Source organism: Trichoplusia ni, unplaced genomic scaffold (assembly GCF_003590095.1).
Source record: "Trichoplusia ni isolate ovarian cell line Hi5 unplaced genomic scaffold, tn1 tig00000669, whole genome shotgun sequence".
NCBI lineage: Eukaryota > Metazoa > Arthropoda > Insecta > Lepidoptera > Noctuidae > Trichoplusia > Trichoplusia ni.
Genome location: NW_020800050.1, coordinates 1 through 23,871, shown reverse-complemented (window position 1 = coordinate 23,871; position 23,871 = coordinate 1). Strand labels below are relative to the sequence as shown.

The 23,871-nt window shown below is 35.4% G+C and overlaps 1 protein-coding gene and 1 pseudogene across 1 annotated transcript; both read right to left on the bottom strand.

Annotated features, from left to right (window-relative positions):
• Positions 1 to 564: 564 nt before the first annotated feature.
• Positions 565 to 4,581, bottom strand: LOC113507122 (annotated as a pseudogene).
• Positions 4,582 to 14,139: 9,558 nt separating this feature from the next.
• Positions 14,140 to 18,099, bottom strand: LOC113507121 (partitioning defective protein 6-like). The gene is made up of 5 exons (XM_026889978.1): positions 17,878 to 18,099; positions 17,087 to 17,184; positions 16,495 to 16,663; positions 14,783 to 14,916; positions 14,140 to 14,290 (listed from the first exon to the last, which is right to left on the bottom strand). Exons 1-5 carry the CDS (start codon positions 18,082 to 18,084, stop codon positions 14,173 to 14,175), a joined length of 726 nt encoding a protein of 241 aa, XP_026745779.1. The 5' UTR covers positions 18,085 to 18,099; the 3' UTR covers positions 14,140 to 14,172.
• Between the last annotated feature and the right edge of the window lie 5,772 nt (positions 18,100 to 23,871).

Here is a 23,871-nt window from a genome sequence, read left to right as displayed (position 1 = left end):
AAAATTAATATAAAGGTAATAAATATAAATAATATTGTATTCAACAGTGCCAGAGCAAAAAATTCTAAATTGTCAAACACTCGCCAGAGCAATGATATATGAGCGATCTTTCACTGAATGAAAAGGGGACTTTGACCTGCAATAAGACATTTACAGGTTAATATTTATAGACTACGTGTATCTAACAACCACTTATTACTGACAGACCTACCTTTTACATCTATGTATTGTGAACCCGACTTCGGTATTGATAAAGGACTCTATTTCGAAGCTTATTAAGATTGATTTTCGTTAATCGTAAACAAATTGCACTTTCAGATAATCTAGTTTCTAATAATCTGAATTAATCTGTGATATTGTAGCCAAGTTCAAGAGTATGATTTGTGTTTTTCGAAAAGTACAAAAATATTCTGACGCATTAATCGGTTTAGCGTCGTCGTCCCACAATAACAGTCTTTGAGAGTGAATAGGTAGTGTTTCGAACTGAATGGCTGAATGCCTGTTGCCTTTTCCTTACAATTCAGATACTGAATAATAAGCACAGTAAAAATAAATAAGCTTCAATAAAAAACAAATAACATTTAATGTCAGGTACACAATAGAATATAATCACAGTTGTCTAACTCAGTACGTTCTTGTTGAACTCCTTGGCGGCCTGGATGAACTCCTCCATAACTTCCACGCTGACGCCGAACTTCAGCGGGTTGTCTTCTGTCAGGTACTCAAAGTATCTCCCCACTGCTTCTTCATGCTCGTCCGCGTCTAAGGATGCTGGAAAAGAAGGTTGGATAAGAAATAGACTATACAGAGTGGATTAATGGAAGGACGCCTAATCCTGGTAAAAAAAAAATGGAATTGACAGCGTATATATTTCAATACTTTATTTTTATCCCATGACCAATGGTGTAATAGGTGTAAGCATATTTCTCGTTTAAATGTACTTATTTAGAATTTTTAATATGACTCAAACATGCTTAAATTTGACTCACGCAGGGTAGAGTGGTTTTAAGGCACTTTTAATCGCCACATCAATATTTAATAAGCTATTTTTTTTTTCAACATGGAACATGTTTTTGACACATTGATGCAGTAGATAAAATACAGTGGTTGTTTAAAATAATCTGACAACACCCGGATTTATGAGATCAAAAAACTAGCTCAAAATAAAACACATAAAAAAACTCAAATAAATTGACGTCAGCCGGATCTTTCGATAATGATTTTACAAGTTCTAATTTTGAAATAAGAATGATGCACAACTTCGATAGAAAAAGCTTGTTTGATGTAGAATTTAAAATGAGAACAATAAAAGTGTTGCAATATATGAAATTTACGACGTTTTCCGCCATGAAACTTTCATAATATTACGTAATTTGTAGACGATAAATGGCGAACACATTTTATCGTAAACTTTTATATGTATGAGAGAATTGTACCCAACAGAATTGAAGACTTTATCAAAGTACTCTTTTCTACAATGCTAATTTCATAAGCTGTGTTAAGGCTTCGAGTCTTAACGGATTCTAGAAAACTTGTTTTTAATGGATCTTAATTTAAGTAGGTATTCGGGAACTGAGTGATTTCAGCCAATGTGGGCAGGACAAACGGCTACCCATTGGTGTTTTTACGTTCTCATTTTTAAAGACTACCTTTCTCTTGACAACTATGAATTTAGAAAACAGAACCAGCCGTCCATCATCAATTAAATAAACCTAAAAGTAAGCAAAAAAAAAATAGGAAGCTCTAGCTTTTAAATCATTGCGTATTTTACCAGCGATTGCATTCAAAGTCTTTGACTCTGGTTTTTAAAAAAGTATTCAAATCTGGATGTCAAGCCGCCCATTGTTCATTCTCTTAAGGCTCAATATCGCACTTTTTATATTGCGCTTTAGACTTTATTTATACCTAGGTAATGAGTTGCCCACCATGCTTGTTGCCCTCGCCATTGTTTGCCATCTTCAAGTTTAGAAAAAAGGGTAAAATGGTAAATTATCATCATCCACAGCATTTGTCTTCACACTGCTGAGCATAGGCCTCCCCTTTCTCGTACCAATTTCTACGTCCAGTGCCATTGTAGGTATACCATAGATGGATATTTCACAACTAAATGAGTTATAAGTAGTATATACTCACATGGCCTGATCATCCTGACGACGTTCACGCCTGGTCGGGCAGGAAGCGGTGGAAGTTGCACGAGGTAGCAGGCGAGCATCACGCCCGACCTGCCGCGCCCCTGCCGGCAGTGGACACCGATCACCTGTGCGGGGAAAACAGTCACTGATTGAAGAGTAAAGTGAAGAAATCTGAGATGACTGTCGAAATAAAACTTATAGATTTAAACATCTAAAACCCACGTTGTTAATATGCAATAAAATTCAAAATCAAAATTGGTCCAGCTATTTTTACAGTTTTTATAAATTGCATTGTCATCAGGTTCGAAGCTACCCTGAAAGTGTCTGCTAGCTTATCGGGGAAGTGCCTCAAAATTGGGGTGCAAAAATCCAACCAGAACGACAAACAAGCAAGAAAGTGAGAGTATAAAAACGTGGGAAGAAATTGTAAATGCTGCAAGTAATATTTAAGATGCCTAATATGGTTGTTATAGCTGAACTAAGAGTGCACGGATAGCCAAATCACTGAGGTCATCACGGCAAACACACTGTTCGCGAAATGTTATAAGTTCGAACCCCACGTAGCTCAAGGGAGAGATCCTCGAATTATTGTCCTGCATCTGTGTTTTTTGATACTGACTAAAATAAAGTTCCTTACAAGGAGAACTGGATTAATGGCTATCAAAAGTTCATGTTCAACGATCGGAGATAAAAAGTTCCTTGAAGCAGAAATTCTTATATTGGTGTTCTACCAAAAGGTTATCGAGCTCAAAATTCACATGAACACTGGCTAGACAAGTTTTTATCTTATTTCAGAGTGCCTAAAGTGCCGGACGGCGCATTCGTGTTCCACGCGCGTTTAAAAGGGATCTTTAAGCAGGGGGAGGTAATTTAATGATTTATGTGGAAAAAGGAACCTTAAACCTCCTTAGAACAACATGAATGCTGCTAGGTACTACCTACACTTACTATATTATTACGACTTCGAGGCGATAATAGGCTCTCTGTGTAGTAGAGTAGGAGTAAGTATTTGAAGCATTGTTATAATAGTGTTTCCCATAATATGTGTTATGTTATTATTTAATCTCATTTATTTTTTTCATTCATTTTGACGACCTCCGTGGTCGAGTGGCGTACGCACCGGTTCCAAGGTGTCGCTAGCTCTGAGGTCCCGGGTTCGATCCCCGGTCGGGTCAACATAAAAGTTCACATTTCTACATTGTCTCGGGTCTGGGTGTTTGTGGTACCTTCGTTGTATCTGAATTCCATATCACAAGTGCTTTAGCAACTTACTTCGGGTTCAGAGCAATGTATGTGATGTTGTCCGCATTTATACCCACTTAATAATCATCTAGGCAATATATTTTCATCATTCTGTCAATGTTAATGACTACTCCACCTCGGAAGTACCTTTATAACGCCCTAAATACTTTTCAGCAAGCGTCCAGCTGTTAAAATGTAAAAGTTCATCAGTCCCCTGTCCAATTTTGTAATTATGGCAGTCAGCCATACAATTTTAATGAATTTCATTTCGTTGGCACATATAGCCCGCAATTTGTTTCGCTCAGGTAAATACCTAGTTAACTCGAAATAGATTTTGTTTAGTTATTTTTGTAATTAAAGTGTGATTAATGCTTTTTTTATGAGTCTTAATAAATCTATGGGAAATTCGCCTTATCATACGTGAGAAAATAATAATTAGTATTAAATACTATGTGAAGAAAAGATCTAGATCCCTAGACTTCATTTAAAGCAAGGTTCTATATTATTTCGTTCATGAATTATTTTTTACATTTCATGAAATTTATGTTAGTTTAATACTGTGAGTTTTTTTATTTCATGTATAATTTATAAGTGGCTGCGGCCTTGGGCTATTTTATGTTTCCACTAATTTTATTTTGCAACGTATTCAGGTTCACAAACGCTGTAAATTATATGACTGACATTATGACTGACATTATGATACTGTACTTTTATTCTGGATACTTTTTAATTGAGCCCTAATTACACCTGACACGAACGATTTCTCCGTAAAAAACTATTCGATACACTTACCTCACCATTTTTGTCTGACTTCTTACACACATCAATGAATTTCTTTACTTGTTCTACGTTTGGGGTCTCGAATTCTTCAACAGGTACCTCTGACCACCGGAGCCTCGCTATATCGTCCACAGGGGCTTCTTTCCCGCCGTCAGTGTGACCAGATGCGTAATACCTTGATTAACTAAATACTTCAAATTTTCTTTATTCCTAGGGAACGCCATCGCGGCAATTTTTTTCGGTATAACCCATGAGAATTTTAATGGTGGATACGCGTCTACCTCGATGTCGGGAAAGGGATTTTCTGGGATAATAACTGTTAAATCGTTTCTTATTTCTTTTCTGGCTCCAGCGAGATTTTTATCATCTTGCTCTGTGATGTCTTCCATCCTCGTAAAAACTTGGTACTCTTCATCCATGGCTGTATAAACGGTTGTCACTGCACGGAAGAAAAAAAAACTTTACCGCGCGAATGTCAAAAGGAGAATTGTTTTTTTTTAACACAGTTTAGTTCGGATATGTCGGCTGACCACCTGGCGCGAATTTTCCGTTTAAACTGACTACGTTGTAAGGGCGAGAAAAGTTGGCACTAGTCTTACTGGAGAGGATGTAACATTTATTTCTGGAGTCTCTAATGTTTACATCAATTTCTAACGCTCACGTTTTATTTTACGTCTCTTGACCTCGTGTCGACAGAAAAAGAAATATGGCGGCTGTCATTTGGTAGACAATTCTATTGTTTGAACATTATTCGGAAAATTTAGTCTTAAAAAATAAAATAGTTTGTAAATAGTTATGTCTAATGCATTATTGTTTGGAATGGAAGCTATTAAAGTTGGTATAGTTAACGCTCTATAAAGAAGATATGGGTCATTAATTCGTAGCATTTACACTTTGAAGAACGCAGTTCGCAGTTACGTTCCAAATTTAAGCTGTTTGTGTTATGAATTACAAATTGTATGGCGCATTTGGAATCTAAATATACTTTATCGATGCATGAATGGATGAAAATTTAAGCTTTCGTCGTTCATTCATAACTTCGGGTGAATTTTACTTTCAGGGGATAATCAGTTTGGTATAAAGTTAAGAATAATTAGGTAGATAAGTACATAATACATAATCTACCTACCCGTGAATGCCTCTCTTTAGACTTAAAGATAATTTATGTTAAACATAATTAAGGTTAAAGTAAATTTTAATTAAATTTAGTATAAAACTGAAAATGCTTCAATATTTATTTCGAGAAGCACCGTTACCGGTTAACAAAAATTAGAAAAACCTAGTTATCGAATTTCTTTAGGGGGCGTTCGTCGTCAATTTATTTTATTAATACAAGACATGCTTTTTCAAGTCCAGTCAGACCGCGAAAATCGCGAAATTTAGGTTAAATTTGGAGCTGCATAAAATATTCTGGCATTAGCATTATACTAAATTACTAACCATCTTATTTACCTACGTGTGTATGTCACCAAACTCAAGAACGACTGGATCGATTAGAGTATTTTTTGTTGTTAAGAGCAAAGAAAGAATAATCTATACTTCTATATACTAATATACTTATATATAAAAGCTGAAGAGTTTGTTTGTTTGAACGCGCTAATCTCAGGAACTACTGGTTCAAATTGAAAAATTCTTTTTGTGTTCAATAGATCATTCATCGAGGAAGGTTTAAGGCTATAAACCATCACGCTCCGACTAATAGGAGCGAAGATGCAATGGAAAATGTGGAAAAAACAGGTTAGATATAAATCATAACTTAAATCTTTTAACCACGCAGACAAAGTCGCGGGCAACAGCTCGTTATTAATAATTATAAGAGATGCCCTGGATGGTTTTGGATTATAATAAAAATATGAACAATGGATATTGTTTTAAACAGGAATAATGGAAAACGTCTATCGAGTCGGCTAGCGTTTTATAAATTATTTTTTTATACTATATTTAGAAATGAATGGATTATTATTATTATTTATTTTATGGACTTACGTTAGAGCCTGTATTAGCACTGCGATATCAACAAGACTGATCAACGCCAAATATAATGAAATCCCAACATGGCTGCTATGCACCTGTCAATCTATCATGTTAACAGAAGCTGTCAATCAACTCTCAACCTTGACACTTTCATTTAAAGTTCAAATTTGCAGACGAAAAGCGTAAAAAATAAGATATAGTGCAAGAGATTTTAGTGCTTATACGGATAAAGATATGGGTGATTTTAGTTTGAATATAAATGTTTTAAATGACCGATGACCCCGTCGTTAGGGAGTGCCCAGCTAGACATTTTGACGTCTTCGAAGACATCTGCCAAATTAATATTTAAACTAGTTCGTGCCTGTGGCTTTGTCTGAGCATAATTTTAAGGTATCTCCTTATTAATATTAGAGCTGTGATAGCCTAATGTGGACGTCGGGCTACCATAGGCCGCGAGTTCGTATCCCATCATGCATCAATACCTTGTCTAATTAATGTGCGTATTACAAAGTATTGCTTACAAAGTATTGACTTCGATTTGATCTGAAACTAGTCGGACAATCCCGATACATACGCGTGAGTAAACCGTTGCATCATTTTGAGAAATCATCCTCACGAAAGTTAGTATAAAAGTACCTTTTATGACTTGCTAAAAACGGAAAAGGAAACCATGGTGAAGGAGCCAGGACAAGTTGAACTTGAGATTTTTATATATTATACATATTTGAGGATATGTGAAGCTACGTCCGAGGGCTATGTGTTTAAACCGTCAGGGTGTAAACCATACGAAAGGCGACACTAATTCTGCGAACACGAAAGTTTGTATTTGGATATTTGTGAAACTTTCCTCTAAAACGGGTGGACCGATTTTCATAGAATTAAATTGGATTTACCCGTAACCCCTAATATTTTAAGTATGTAAGGGTATTCGTGCAGGACCGCAAAATACGCGGATGAAAACGTAGAGATCTGCTTATTTTCGAAACTGACTGAAAAAGCACTATCCCCCTTTCTGACGCAGTCGGGTAAAAACATAAATCATTTTACGAATCTCTCCGTGTCGCTAAAATATATTAAAGCTTATAATATTGATGTGTTACTTCCTACAACTTTCTATGTGTGCCAAGGGTGTTACATAGAATATATCACAATGACGTCAAACCAAAACTATAGGGAACGATGACAAAATTCATTATTTTTAAGACAAATATTCAATTTTCAACTTTATGCTTCAGTTTTAAGGTTTAATTTTGTACGAGAGGACAAACTGTACATTTTACGCGACGTACATAGGTGAAATTTGCACGGTATAATCAATTTCCTACGTTATTCCATAAACTTAAGATACAATTTCGTGTCGTAAGATTTTTCAATCGAAAATGAATCTCTAATACAAAATCCAGGGAAAGTTTTCAATTTTAAGCTTTAACTACAAGAGTTAAGGTTCATTATTGTACGGTAAGGTTTCCTGTAAATTTCACCTGATGTTAGTCTAAGATTAGACGATGATTTTAGAACGTGAACTTGAAACAGTTTTCATTTCGTGTGACTTTACTGGATAGTGAATATCTATAGCGATTTTGACCCTGAAAAGAGTAAATAGTTCTAAATTGACCTATTTAAGAAAATCATACTTATCTCGGTAAAATTTTATGGATTTCAAAAAATATTTAAATTACGAGTAAGTATTTAGAAAAACTTTCGATTAAACTTGGCGATAAATAAGAATTTAAGTATTTGATCTATTTATTTAAATTTATGAGCAATGGAGATCAAAATATTTAGATACAAGTTGTTCATAAAGAAATCTACATTAATATCATAAAGCTGATTTTTTAATCTAACCTTGAGGACCGATTTCGAAAAATCTTGTTAATCATCTTAGAATATAGGTATCAAGCAGATCTGTTAACAGAGAAATGTAGCTGAACTTACATGCGGCTACAAAACTTTTACGATTGGCACGATACACACATACATGTTAAAAATTCTGTCGAAATCTTTCACTCATCACCTTTTTATATACAGGTATATATTATCTACATATTATTATAGTTGTGTGGTTGTGAGTCAATGTGCTTTGTGCTGTGGGTGTCGCGAAAAGAAGAACGTCAAAATATACAATTCTTATAATTATATCCTACTACTATTATAAATGCGAAAGTATGTAAGTATGGAATAGTATGGATGTATGGATGTTTGTTACTCTTTCACGTAAAAAATACCGAATGGATTTGAATGAAACTTTACCACAATATAGCTTATACATCAGAATAACACATAGGCTACAATTTTTGAGGTTTCTCATGTGAGGTCGTAAAAAAACACATTTTTTGCGCTTACATTGCAAATTCTCACTGAATCCTACAAGATAGATAGAAGGCAGATAGATAGATAGAAGGCAGGTATAAATTATAACTTATATCTTCTAACCACGCGGACGAAGTCGCGGGCAACAGCTAGTTTGCCTTATTTTGCCGTCAATATTCCGATCAAGTGCGAATAGGACACGTAACATCCCGTACTAAGGAATTTAAACTATGTCGCGGGGGGTTTCGCGCGGGGGTCGATCACACAAAATTAAATGCTTGTTCTACGCCGGTTTTTAGTTTAGCACACTTGGTCACTACGCCTACGGCATGACGTAGTATATATGAATTTTAACGGAGGTTATTAAACGGTAATATAAAACAACATAAATTAAATATAATATATTTTATAATAACACAAGTATACTAGCTTACATGTGTAAATATCAACTATGTATAATTGTTTGACTAACAACATTTTGGACATACTTTGAGCCAATCAGCAAATTGAAACAAAATAGCTTTTCATAAATGATTGATTTTACATGATTTAAGTACACAGTTAAGTTTTTCGGGTATATTTATTACATTTGTTACAAAAATCGAAGCAAACCCGATTTTATTTTAATTCGTATATAAAAAAAACGTCAGTTAGTTTAAGACAGCGATCACAGAACGTAAAATGTCATTTTAATAAAACAATACTGGTAAAATTACATGATTGCAATACTTTATGGAATGTTGCCAATGTAAAAAAAACAGAGGGATACTTTTCAGCCTTAAAAATTGAAAAGATAAACTGTGGTTACGTTTTTCAACGATAATTATCTATTAAAGAAAGGGATGGAACTATAAAGACAGATATTGCTATCTCAATCACAATACCTTAACACTAATACCTCCAGAAATTAAGTACAAAATTGAAAAATACATAAATGGTACTAAATTTAGCATTCGTCTCGAATTAAAAAAAAATGATTTTGAAAAACATTGGTAATAGAAAAGGCTTTACAAATTATATAAAAAAAAAACTTAATAATAAAAATCTATATCTAAATAATACATTTAATATCGGATATAACCTCAATTTTATAGTTAAGCCGATTGATACAGCATAAAAAAAATGATTGATAAATTACAATTTAGGAGTACAGACCAAATAAGGCGTAGACAGTTACAAAGTAAGTGTGTGACATTGTGATACATGTCAGTATCTATACCAAAAAGAATCAAGATTAGATCAAACCTACTATTTTTTATCTTATTTTTCGTGGTCTCAATAGAAAAAATCATTTAAATGTGGATAAACAGCGAAGAAAAAAAGGCTTAAAAAACGCGTGAAATCCTGAAAAGCGATCGTTTGCTATAATGCATCTGAATGTCCTATCTACACCTTATTTGGTCTGTACTTAGCAACTTAATATAATTTTTGATCATTGCATATAACCAATATCTTTGTTTCTCGACATAATTTCGTATAATAGACACACATTTCTATAAACACTTTAATTAAATTTCGTTATTACAATTGTATCTAAATTATTTGAGTAAACTTAATAAGCTCATTTCGTGTTACGTCACTGTTGAATACCATTGATATATATGTATAAAAGGTAGGTTTAAGCCGTGGTTTTGTCACTGTAAAAGTTGAAGAGAAAAAAATATCGATCGGTCTGACGCGGAAAACATGTTTCAAAAAGTATTGTTTTTTTCTGAAAAACCAATTCAATAAAAAGTTGAAAGCAAAATTACGAAAAAGAAGGGCATATTTTTTTATATCAAAATTTCTAAAACAACTTTTACAGTAACCATAAGTCATAATAATTTCAATTCAGTTAACATTCGAGGCAAACAGTATTTTAAATAATACTGATTTTATAATAACTGTTAAGTATTGAACTTGGCCATGCGCACTGCCGTGCATGCAAAACAAGGCACTTGTAGGCGATTTAAAAGCACAATGGTGTAAAAGGAAAGCTCCTATTTACGTGTAATTTTTCAGTATTATTTGTCCCAACAAGACGTAACTTAGTAAAGTACTAGTTTATAACCAAGAATAATACATAGGATAGGATTTTTATCCCGATTTTTTATTTTATAACGTCTTTTTTACAGTTGGTACCCCCATAATGGTTTTGCTATCATAAAAAAAGACTGACATACACGTAGTAGGAGCTTTTTTGTAAATATTTTAAAAAGCTTAGATATAAGGCTTCACCGTTTAAAAATATTGTAAGCTAAGAGATTCAAGGCACGTTGCGAATATATTATGGAATGTACTAAAATCGTATAAAAATGGAATGCATGCACAAAAACTGCTAATGCAGTCGACAGCACAATCATAATTTGACCAAAGACGTGTAGGTTAAGCTGCGCTAGCTAAGGTTTGTTTCCGGATGGGTGACCATTTCTATCTTTTAACAAGTATCTTTGAGTTTGGAAAGCATCGCGTCATCTCTATCTTGTCATATTAGACTGCCATCACAGGGACAACGCGGGTAAAGGCATAGACAGACAGCCGAGTTCACACAATTAAATACCAAATTCGAATAGTCTAATAGACCTCTGTATCTACAAATCACCCGAGATATTGGGTAAAGACGATTATCAAATTTATCCCAACGTGGTAAGGTACATTTCCACATGCATTTGCTGTCGACCGCACATATAAAATTTCCACTAAAAATTAGTATGTAATTTAAATATATTTAATACATACGCGATTGGTCTTGACTTATAGTCATTATCAAAAGCTGGTAAGCTGATATTTTCACTTAAAATTATTTTAAGACTGTTGGAGAGTCTATAAGTTTGTAAGTCTACGTAATTTTAATATAGTATGCGAAGATGTGAGCAGTTGTGAAGGACGTTAATCTCTACATTTACAAAAAACAATACATTTTTTAATACCTTGGGCCTAAGCAATACAGGGCATTGTCAATACGGTGGCGGCTGTAGAAACTACGCGATAGAACCACGGACTAAGTGGAATAGACCCGGCAATCGTGAAAAGCAAATTTAATGCAGGTTTTATGATATCTAGGATAAAGGTAATTTTGAATCTTCTATATTTAATTAATGTAATTAATATGGGGTACTTGTCTACTTTTTCCGCTTAATCTGTGGATACAAATAAAATGCTATTACCGGCTTCACTTTACTCTAAAACAATTCATACAAATTGATAATTCGATTTTACAACTAAGGTATTTGATTAACTATATAAAAACAATGAATTTTGGATATTATATAGCACCTTCCATAGGAAGTGGGGATAAGATCTTATCTAAGAGTTAAACAATTCACATTACAGTTATGTTAAAGACTCCTTACATAAGCACTCCTTGGAATGTCAATGACGAAGAATTATTGCTAAGGATTGCAAGCGTGCAATCGAGAAAATTCTCGAAAACCGAGACGAGGAGCAAGGCTTTTCTCGTATAAGGGCCCATTTAGATGATGCGAGAAATATCGTGTAAGTTGTAATACATTGGTGGCGATCTAACATCACGTTAGATACTCGACGTGGCGCGGCTACACAATATGTTGCAACTTGCATGGTCAACTCACATCGTCTAAATGGGCCCAATATAAGATTGTGTCTCAATTTAATTATCATAGCTCTGAGTCGAATGGAGTGGAAACTGTTTAAATAAGAACCTACGAATTATGGTCTTTCTTTCATATTTGTTTTTTTTCAAATACTTAAATATATATGAACTTCGAGACTTATAAGAACACACCGAGAGTACAGTGGTGAGAATGTTTAACATGAATACTTATGTAGGAAATCGATAACATGAATAAACAAAATGGATGGATTTTGACACTTATACAAATATTTATAATACAATTAATTTTATTGTCAATAAAGTAACAATTTTAAGAATAGTAAAGTAATATATGTCAGTGGTAACACATATAATCTATAAGCTTAAGAATTTCCTCTCAAGTTTTTAATTACTTGAATATATTATGATGGCAAGTCATGGGACTTGTCAATAGGAACCGTTATAAGGCGATTGCCATTTTAACATATACAAATGTAATTTGCCTATTATAGTTGGGATTAAATTGTTTACTTCGAAAATTATTTGCAAATGAGGAGACACAATACGCTTGGAACATCAGGATCCTAGCCTTTTCCCAACTATGATGGCTCGGCTTCCAGTCTAACCAGATTTAGCTAAGTACCAGTGTTTTACAAGGAGCGACTGCCTATCTGACCACGACAACCCGGTTACCTGGGCAACACGATACCCCTAAGTTAGTAATAACGCTTGGGACGAAAATCTGTATATGGTCATACAAATGTTTGTTACATGTGCAATGAATTGAATATCTTATTACCACTGACATAAAGCATACTTTACTAAAACATTTCTAATCCTATTTCTTTAAAAGAAAGGGTTTCCTTTAACTAAAAGAGTACATATGAATGATATCTAACTTCGTAATGTGATGAAATAACTTAAGATGATGATGGGTTTTTTTATATCTGTGGCTTGAATATAAGTCTTTTGAGCCAATTTAAAAACTCACAATTTAAGACTATAATATTCAAAGCCTTAATGACAATTTGATTCTGATATGTTATTATAAAATTGAGCTAATTTTAAGTTTTTGACAATTTAATTGATTATTATTGGGAATGATTATAATAATAGATTGGATTTCGTAAAAAATACTATACATATATTTAGGCACAATATTTATGTATTGCTAGTAACTCTAATATATTTTATGCAAAAATACCTTCTTATACGCCTTTCATCGAACAGATGAACAGGGAGACAACACAATAATTGTATTTAAAACCTTAAGTTAGACCAATAAGGGCTATATTTAATTGCTTTCTGCACAAATACTTGTGTGTTTGATCCCTTAAGGTATATTTTTGCATATGATATACACTTCAATACAATAATGGTCTGAGAAAATACTCTATTCAATTGAAAATAGAGTCCATATTTACTGACCTTGTTCACTAATCGTCTGTACCTAAGAGTTGCTTCCTAAACTATTGTGACGCCTAATTTAGCTATTTTGACACTTATTGCAGTATATATAAGGCATATAATGGAATGTTTATACGTAAGTACTAATGTTCGACCCTTGTATGTGTGATGTGGTAACTTTTAACAGTTTAAGGACATACATACGGCAAGTCTTCGAAACCCGATAATTGTAGCCGTGCCTTTGTTGTATGGGTTGGAATGATAGTCACCAGCAAACTGACTTTCCCCGGCATCAGAAACTACATTATAATTCTCTTCAGAGCCTGAGTTCAAATGGGATTCATTCGAATATATTTCAAAATCATATTGAGTTTCATGATCATTTTTTCTCCACAAAAAATTACTTGAAAACCATTTGCTGTGTCGTATAATCATTGTGAATCTTTCAGCAAAGACTAACTTTAGACAACAGATTAGGATAACCATACAGAAACTGATTTGAAGATCATTAGCTAATCAATGCCAGTACTATAAACTCTTAACTCTTAGCTTCGACACAACTCCTGCCTCAAGCAATCATAGTAAAAATGAAAAACCCGAAGGCGTGGCTTACCGTTCTCCTTAAGGGCGTGGCTTACAATTACACCAGCCAATGAGACACGAGGGGGCGTTACCACATCACACACACACACACACACTGCACTATATATATCGCACCAACACTTGTAACTATGAGCCGTATTGTTCTCTCGCGAGCCGGTATCGCCGCAGTATGTACTAGAGGTGTAACACTTGCCCGTCGTCCTTCGACGTCGGATAGAGGGGCGGTTCAGAGGTCTCCTCTAGTGTGACAGCTGTTAGGTCTACGATCTCGTCCTGTTCGTCTTGGTCGAATCTGTGGATAAGGCGGGTAAATTAGTTTAATTTGTATAATTTTGGCAGGGTATATAAAATAATTTATTTTTATAGTATCTTTCGTGAGACTGATTCATTGTTAAATGATGCAACGCGGCGTCAGTTCGTGATTAAAGACTCCGGTAGGGTCCGAAACTAGTCGGGTACACCCGATAAATACGCGTGAGTAAACCGTTGCATCATTTAATAATAAATTATTTTAATTTAACATTTAAATTAAAATAATATATTATGAATATGATAACCCATCTAATCTAACCCAAAAAAAGTCTAGTTTTTTTTTATGTGATCATTCTTGCGTACTGTGATTAGGCTGATCAAGCAAGACCAACTTTATAAATTATGGTTTCAAAACATTTTTCAACATGACCTTTAGGTACGAACGGGTAATAGTTAAAAGAATAATACAGTCCTCCCATATTTCTTCTTTATCTTTAGGCACGTCAAGCTGGTGTAATAAGTAAGTATGTACCTGTCCTCGTCGTGTTCGCTGGAGGGCAGGTCGGAGCGCGGCGCGGGGTCTGGCGGCGGCGGGCCGGCGCGCTGGTTGGCGGGACGGACTGTTATTATCAGGTTGGACGAGTTGGCCACCATCATGTCCGTCACCTGGGGACGGAAACATTATTATAAGACTATTAATGTGCTAAAGATATATTAATTACATTCTTATTACAATTACTGAAGAGAAGATACAAGAACTGCTTGAAAAATAATAAACTTATATTAAATCAAATAACATCAGGTCCTGGCTAAGCTACAACTGCACAAGATCGATTGCAGTTTCTTTATCGATTTTCTCCGTGTTTCGGAAGGCATTTGAAATTGTGGGTCCCGGCTGTTATACATACATCTTTGACAGTCGTTAGAGATAGTCAGAAGCTAGAATATCTGACAACCAGTGTTACTAAGGGTATCGTGTTGTCCAGGTAACAGGTTTTAGAAAGTCAGATAGGATTTCGCGTGTAAAGCACTAGTACTGAACGGCATCTGGTTATACTGTGGGATTGATGTTAGGGTAAGGCTAATGTGTATGAAGGATTACAACGCATTGCCATACACTGACACAAAAATGCGGATGACGTAGCACGGCGGTTTAGGTTTAGTCAATAAGATTCTGACACTAGCCATTTCCTCCCCCGAGGGAGTGGGTGTCCATGAGGATTCCCCCGCCTTACCAAAACAAAGGGTAACGCTGATGATGATGAAATGGTCATTATTTTAATAACCGTCAACTTCCTTACATATTATAAAACAAAGTCCCCCGCCGCGTCTGTCTGTCTGTCTGTTCGCGATAAACTAGAAAAGTACTGAACGATGCGGTTTTCAACAATAGATAGAGCAATTCTTGAGGAAGGTTTTAGTGTATAATAAGTTTAGGTTTTGTGTAAACTGACGATATTACAACGATATTAGTTAAACATGTCGGAAAAAATTAAGCCATTCGAGAGCTTTCATCGAGAACGCTGCCAAAACCTTTTGAGTTACAACAAAACAGTGTATGGCGGGTTTGTACCTCTTTAATAGATCTACAAAAAAGTCCGCGGTGGTATATGTCTATCTTCCAAGGATAACCCACAATAACCATTTTTATGTGTTTTCTTAATACAGTAAAATTATGGGTTATTTACGAACCTCTTTTTAACAATACAGTATTAATCCTTATCCAAATAAATAAGTTAGATATATTATGCATGTAATATAGAACAAAATTGCCTTTTACACTACGCCAAAAAAGTTAATAGGTAATGAGTTATCGTAATATTAAAATCTCCGCGCGAGAAATTAAAAATCGATGAAATGTTGCGAAGATATCGTTGGCGTCTATATACTAATTGTACTATATATATACTAATTACTATGTATATACTATGTATATACTAATTGTTTGTTTGATTGTTTGTTTGTTTGTTTGAACGCGCTAATCTCAGGAACTACTGGTTCAAATTGAAAAAATATTTTTGTGTTGAATATACCATTAATCGAGGGAGGTTTTAGGCTATATATCATCACGCTGCGACCAATAGGAGCGAAGAAAAAGTCATAACTTATATCTTCTAACCACGCAGACGAAGTCGCGGGCAACAGCTAGTAATTTTATATAAGCCGCGATTTACCCATGCGTAGACTACTTTACAAAGCTACAATCAAATCCAGACAACCTTAACGTAGGGTTTTGTCACGCACCTGGTCTAAGGTCTTGTTGGACACGTCGATGCCGTTGACCTCGAGCACCTCGTCGTTGACGCCGAGCAGGCCGGTGGACTCGGCCAGCCCGCCCGGCACCAGCCGCGAGATGAAGATGCCCGGGGACCGCTCCACGCCGTTGGGCGTCACGCGGACTGATGTACCGTCCCTGTGGGCGGGGGTGGGAGGATAGTACTAATACGCAAGAGAAACCGTGACTAAATTGAGAGAATAGTCTGCGCTTTTGAACGTTTGAAAAGCTAGGAACTTTATAATGGATGTGCTGGAAGTGTTGATTAGGGCGACTGCGAAAAATCTTAGATTTGGATGATGATTAGAAGATTTTTTTCAACAGAGAAACTTTTATAGATCTGCATTATTATGAGGGTCCAAATAGAGGTACTAATAGTTATAGTTCCGTAGCTAATATGTTTAAAGTCACTAAGATGTTATATTTTCTTTTTTACATATTAAAATTAAAAGGGACGAGAAACTGCAACATGTAAACTGATAATACATGCAAAACCATATCATTCTGTATACTATTCATCCATATCCCACTGTCGTCCAATAGATATATTAAGTATGGTACCTGATAAAGAACCCTAGCGGTCGATCCGACCCGTGCTTCAATAGCTTGACTCTTCTGCAAGTCTCTGGTACTATATCCACATCTATGATTGCTGATACCTGAAATCATACAATATTAATTATTATTAATTAAATCAAGTGTGGTTAAAGGAGTTTTTTTGTTTAAATAGTCTGTGCTAGATCCCACTGCTGGGCAAAGATCTCCCCATTTGTCTTACAGACCTCTAACTGTTGCGATTTCTGGCTGTTAAAAAAACAACCCAAAAAAGGGCTGTCAAAAAAAACTTAGAAATTCTGAACTGAGTTCTCCGTTATCATGAACATGTGTATTTTCAGGAGTTTCTTAGCGTTATCCTACTAATATTATAAAGGTAAGTTTGTAAATAGGAATGTTTGTTCCTCTTTCACGCAAAAACAATGAGCTAAAATAGGTGTTACGAATTTGACGTGTGTCACATAATTCTGAAAGACTATCGAAATTATGTGAGTGTTCTTAGTTTGATTGATAAAAATCTTTTAAGTCATTTTAAAGTTACGGTGGATGTTTTTTTTTTGCTGCAGGAGTCTATTTTTATTAAAACCGCATTGAGGAATTTAATAATATGTCGCGGGGGATTCACAAACAATCAAAACACATGCACAACGACACCCAGACTCAAAACAAGCATTCATGGATCACACAAATGGTTATACGCGAGGATCGAGACCGCGACACATAATTTGGTGACCTCAACTACTGCTGCTATTGATTCAGTCTAATAACTTGAAGGAGGTTCATTATGTTAGACTCACCATCCTAAAGTCGTGTGGGTTTGATATGGCGAGCCCCTTGTTCTTAGCCGGCGTACCGCTTAATATTGAGGAGATTATATTTCGCGGCCGCATCGTGCCATATCCGTTTAGCTCTTCCAAACTATCTCCTGAAATGATAGAAACATATTTTATTAATATAAATAGATTATTATAGATGTAATTTGCTGAAATGGTTAACGATGACATTGCAGCCTTGTTATTTATTTTCATGAATATGATTTTCCAACAGAAAGTCCTACTAAAAATATTGCGAAAATACTTAACTAAAGACATTTAACAGTTACTGGTATTCCATTTTTATTTTAAGTTATTTATTTAATAATTATTTAGTGTATTGCGGAAACAGAAATGCATCATGTGTAAAAATTGCAACTATCACTTTCACAGTTCATGAAATTCAGCCTGGTGACAGACGGACAGACAGACAGTACACGAATTTACACTTTGGGTACGCAGCCCGAAACAGTCCAAAATGTCCTAAGAGATATCGTTAACTCAAACAACATACAAACACATAATCCCGTGATTATCTCAATAAAAAGTCATCAATACAAGGCAAAGTAAAAAAACTAAGCTAATTAATTACTAACTACTCTATCGAGTACAATTCTCACGGTTTTACAATCAGTATGGTGTGTCACAGTTTCCTAATACAGATCTTGAATGAACACAATGATTTCAATATTACTCATTTCATGACTGTTTCTGGATTAAGCTCATATTTGTTGCGTTAGTCAAGCAAGCTGTGGGATAGCAAAGATTCTTTCAAAAAACAAATTCAACGTATTGCCGATATAATATGTAAAATACCTGTAACGGTCAGCTGGCATATTAAATCGGGTGTATTGTAAGGTTACGTATTCTCTGATCAAAATTGAGAACTGTATCTCAGAGGAGAGTTTGTTTTTTTCCAGCCAGAGTCGCGCAGAGTACCTACGCGCGAGCGATTCCGTGACTCTGGCTAAAGCAGTAGAAGGGGCCCGGGATGTTTTTAGTCGGTGCATATCCTAACGCCGTGCCCTCGAAGTGTGTTAAAGTCTTTAGCGTTTAACCCGGTCTAAAAAAAATATAGGTTGTTTTTTTTTAGCGCATTAAAATAAAAGCTAACGCATACGAGGCAAACAGGCAGGTCTGAAAGCTGCACAAATGTTCATATTTAACTTACGAATGCTATACGACGTATGAATATACATACAAGTGTGTTATAAAGAGATCATTGCCACAAATCCGACGCAATGCATCAGTGCGCACGTATTCTGTGTAAGTCATGAGCGTGGAAGCAATTTTAAGACTACTTTTATTATTGTGGTTATTTCAACTGGCTTTGAAGTCTATTAATGGTTGTACGTATTCCTCTCCCGATCGTCAAAACAATAATTAATATTAAGAATCTCTTTTCAGTCATTTCGCAAGAGGAGACCCGGTCGTTTTTCGGGGACACAGGTCCATTCAACATGAAGAGGCTTTGTTGAAAACTTTAATTTAAAGTGTGATGGGCATCTACAAGGGGCCATCCCCGGCCACCCTTGTTCTTCATTCTAGATTATTTTTATCATGACAAGACGCTGAACCGTCGTCAAAAATACAATTCCTGACTAAACTAACATGAACTCGTGTGATTTTCTACACAAAAGTCACCTCGGCTTCACAACATTTTCGAAAAAAGGAACAACTATTTTTGCTCAACAATATCTCATCGTACCAACTTTAGCATATCTATAGCGATTCTCTCAATTCAATTCTAACAAAACCGCCCAAAATGTCGTTACCCTCTTATAACTCAAAACCAGTTTGAGAACACAGTCAACCATTCATGTCAATCCCGTGTCACGGCCATGGTGTGTGTGTAAACAATACATCGCGACTGACAGGAACTGACGTCACACCACAGGTTCGGCCGGACGGAAGTGCCGAAGCGGATTTGTTAAACTATTCTTTAGGCTAGATGATTCAGCGTGCGAAAATGTTAATTTGATTCACCTGGTTTATTGGTAGTTAAAATTGCGAGATTTAATTAGTAATCTAAGCTTTGGAGGATCCGTTAATCTCAGTTCAGTTTTGCCTATTCGAAGCTATTGCACTTTGTAATAACGTAAGGATCAAGTTATTTTTTTATACTTTGTTGTCAATTCAAGTTGAGAATTGGACAATGCGAACGAACCCACGACACGTCGCACACAGTGATTTTAACCACTCGGATAACCGAGCATTCGAAATGTTTCATTTTCTCTCAGGAATTCTGAAAGCGATAACTTCCCAAATTCAGAAATAATTGTTCAGTTAGCTATTAGCACTATGTAAAAAAAAACATACAGTATGAATAAATTCTACTTCGAATCATGGCTTCTTTTCTACATTAGGAAATTGTGAGCATTTCCGCATAAACCATATAAGTCAGTTGAGGAAGGATGGGAGGGCCCTATATGTAGACAAGACAGTGTTGCTAAGACAATAATATGTATTGCAATAGGGACTAATTGCCATGAGGTAGTTTAACTCTTCATATCACAGCCCGTGATTCGTCTTCAGCAAAGCTTGTGCTAACACTAAACAAGCTTGTGGAAGCCAATCCACACTGCGAACTATTTATGAAATTATTAAATTTTGCAGCGGTTTCAGGGTCCGAACTAGTCGGGCAATCACTCCTCATAGCCAAATTAATATTTTTATAATAACTATCGTGAGACTGACCCACGCGTAAACCGTTACATCATTTAATAAATTAATATTTATCAAACATGACTAAACACTCGCACATGATACACCTTTAATACTTTTATCGAGCAAATCGTTCGGGAACTAATCCTACAGGCAGGCAGACAGACAGTCAGACACGTCAAATTTACAACACCTTGCTTCGATGGTCAAAAACGAGGGAGGAAACAGAAAAAAGTCTTCTACAAAATCAAAAGTTTTTATTTCAAATAGGCAGTTTCTCAGGCACTTTAAAATCGTTACATTGCTGACTCTAGTTGCACGGTTCCAAAGTGTCATTCTTGTGGAGAAAAAACGGCAAGAAACTCCATAAGTTACTTTTTTCAAAATAAAATATCCTATTAACATTTTACATTATAATTAATGTCTGCAAAAACAGCGTAAATTAGCAAAACAAGTATCAAATAGCAAAATGATGAGATTTTCTATAAAAAAAATAGAAGAGATGCAGAAAAGAGAAAACGTTACAATTAAGTAAGTTTTACTGAGGTTTACACTGTTGATAGATATACAGAAATACCTACACCTTTATCTATCCTCTAAAGCTTCCCACAGTACGTACGCATATCAGGTGCGAAGCCATACAAAGATAAGTGGGTTCACAATTAGCGTTAAATCAGTCAGTGGTCACGGTACGATGGCTCTTTAATACACCGCATGCGTTGCACCCGTTGCACCGTAACTTTAAGTATTTTCTTATAATTCTAGCTGTATATTATACCGGTATGTGCATAAGGAGTGTTTATTGAAGAGGTTATATTGCTATTTGTTTTGGCTGTTCTATGTATTTTGACGAAGGTGGAATGGAGAAAAGCGTACTGCTGTATCCGAAATATGTTTTAGGTTAAATGGATTCATTTTGGCCACTGTTGTCTTTAAAAAGTATGTGATATTATCATCTAAGGCGTAGATTAATACATACAATAGTCAGGATGGAAAGCTTTGCTTGAAAATACATGATACCGCAAAGCGGGTGTAGTGCGACGGAACATGTTTTTGTTACTTTCAATCAACTTTAATTATATCTTCTTCAATGTATATATACCGCAAAATAGAAACAAAATAATATCTCATACTTTCCAAAAATCTACCATAGTGGGCATAAGAAAAACAATTGTCAATATTCCGATATAACAACGTGATCCCCTAGTACTAAACGATATTTAAAAAACATTTCATACAAGCCATGTGCTATTTACAAAAAAAAACCGGATGATCCAAATTCTACTCAAGATTAATCACGAGAATGCTACTAACTTGTTGACGAGATAAACAATCTCGTTAAAGTCAACGTTGTGACGTTTTATCTTATTATACTCATGGTCAGCACATTTCCTCCAGATCTTGAACTAGCTAAGCTATTCTTTAACCGTCGTAAATTGTAGGTATGTTCAAAAATAGACTTTAGTGCATTGGAATAAAGATGCTGACAATGTCAGGGTTACGAGTCATGTGCAGTTTAAAGCTGATTATAGATGTGACGTTCGATATGTGCTGTGACGACTGTTTCTACCTACCACTTTTTCTTAAAGTGAGTTTGTTGCAGTTGTGAGAGAGACGCCGCTCTACATTTTGAAGTGCGCTGTCTCGCGTCCTCGCCTGTCAGGCTTACGTTAATAGGAGGTAGTAGAAATTAGGTTCTATTGATAAATAAAAGGGGTACTGTCGGTTGATAATTTGGGCTATGATCACAGAAATTGAGAATTAACATTGGTAGCAAACTGGGATGTAGGAAATCTCCAAGCTAACAAGCTGATCCGGCAAACTTCGTTGAATCTGCCTAAATAGGCGGCTTTAAAAAGCACCCATTCTTAAATGCTGTGCATGCCTTCGGATCGACACTTGGTTTCCGTCAGCCCCGCTTCTTCCCACTAGGTATCAAAGTCTTGAATACGGCTTTATTAATCGTACATGATAATTAAGATACAAGTTCATTCATTGGATCCTTTTAAATTGCCTTTGTCAATTTGCTCATTGCTCATCGTCAATTCGTTATAGTTAAATGTTTTGTAATTACATTTTGTATTGTTGATTGTTTTGTTAAAACAGATTCGTCTTTTGAGCCACTGATCCAAATGAGCATAGAGCATTCTTGATTATTTTTTTTTGTACTTTGAGTAAATGCTTGTAAATGCTTGCTGACCCAAATAAATGTTTGGGATAAGGTATGCTGTAATGGGAATACACTTCCAGAACTGCTAGTCATTTTTGGGTTCATACCCAAATGATAAAAACCTTTTTGTTACGGTCATACATTTTTTGGTGTGTGACAAATAAGAACGGGGTTTAGGGGTATACCTAGATATATTTTTTATTACACCTAGCCTATTTGAGCGAAATCGCTCGCGACACGTCTCTGTCTCGCGAATTTCTAAAAGAGATGGTACATTGTAACGGGACACAAAATCTATTGCATACATTTCTAAGACATTGCATGTTTAGCTGTAGTTTAAGATATAATTCAGCGATAGATTGCGCAAGTCTTAGTAACGGGCCACTTTCGTTTATTCGATATATTTGGTGCATGGGCAGTATGGGTAAGGCAAATATAGGTTACAATTTGTACAACGGTCTGTGGATATCGGAGCCTTATAAGCCACTTGATTCGACAATCGTGTAAGCTTATTTATTTCTCATACCTTTGTCGTAAGTAAGAGATTTATTTTCTACTAGCTGTCCGGAGATCTATATACCGCCTAACAGTCGATGATCACAATGCAGACGAATATACATTTATTTTTGCAACATTTCCATATTAGGGAAGGTGTATACGGTAGTAAACTGTTTAAACCTTCCCTGGACTTCCACGCACATTTCAAGACTAAAATAAGCCAAATCGGTTCAGCCGTTCTCGCGTTTAAGCGAGTCTAACAAACAGCAATTGAATATATAACAGAAGAAGATTTTTAATGGTTATAAGTCTCTGAAATTACACTCAAGATGAAGTACGAACTTCAAAGGATTTTTATTAATTGAACAATTGACAGAGACATCGATAGACTGTTTGAGAAATATACATCCAGTATAAAACAACTTTTTAAGTCAAGAGCTATAATGGCAAGGAATTTTGAGCATACATTAAAGGCATTATGGACAGTGCAAGGCTTGGCAAAATTGGTTCAGTTCAAAGGGATTATCGTCATTGTAGAGAAGTCCTGTATTCATTGGCATTATCAAAAATGGTACAATGAGCTTGGATCAAATCGACATGACATCTTACACTTCCAAAAAAATGCTCCAAATGATCCTGGCTGATTT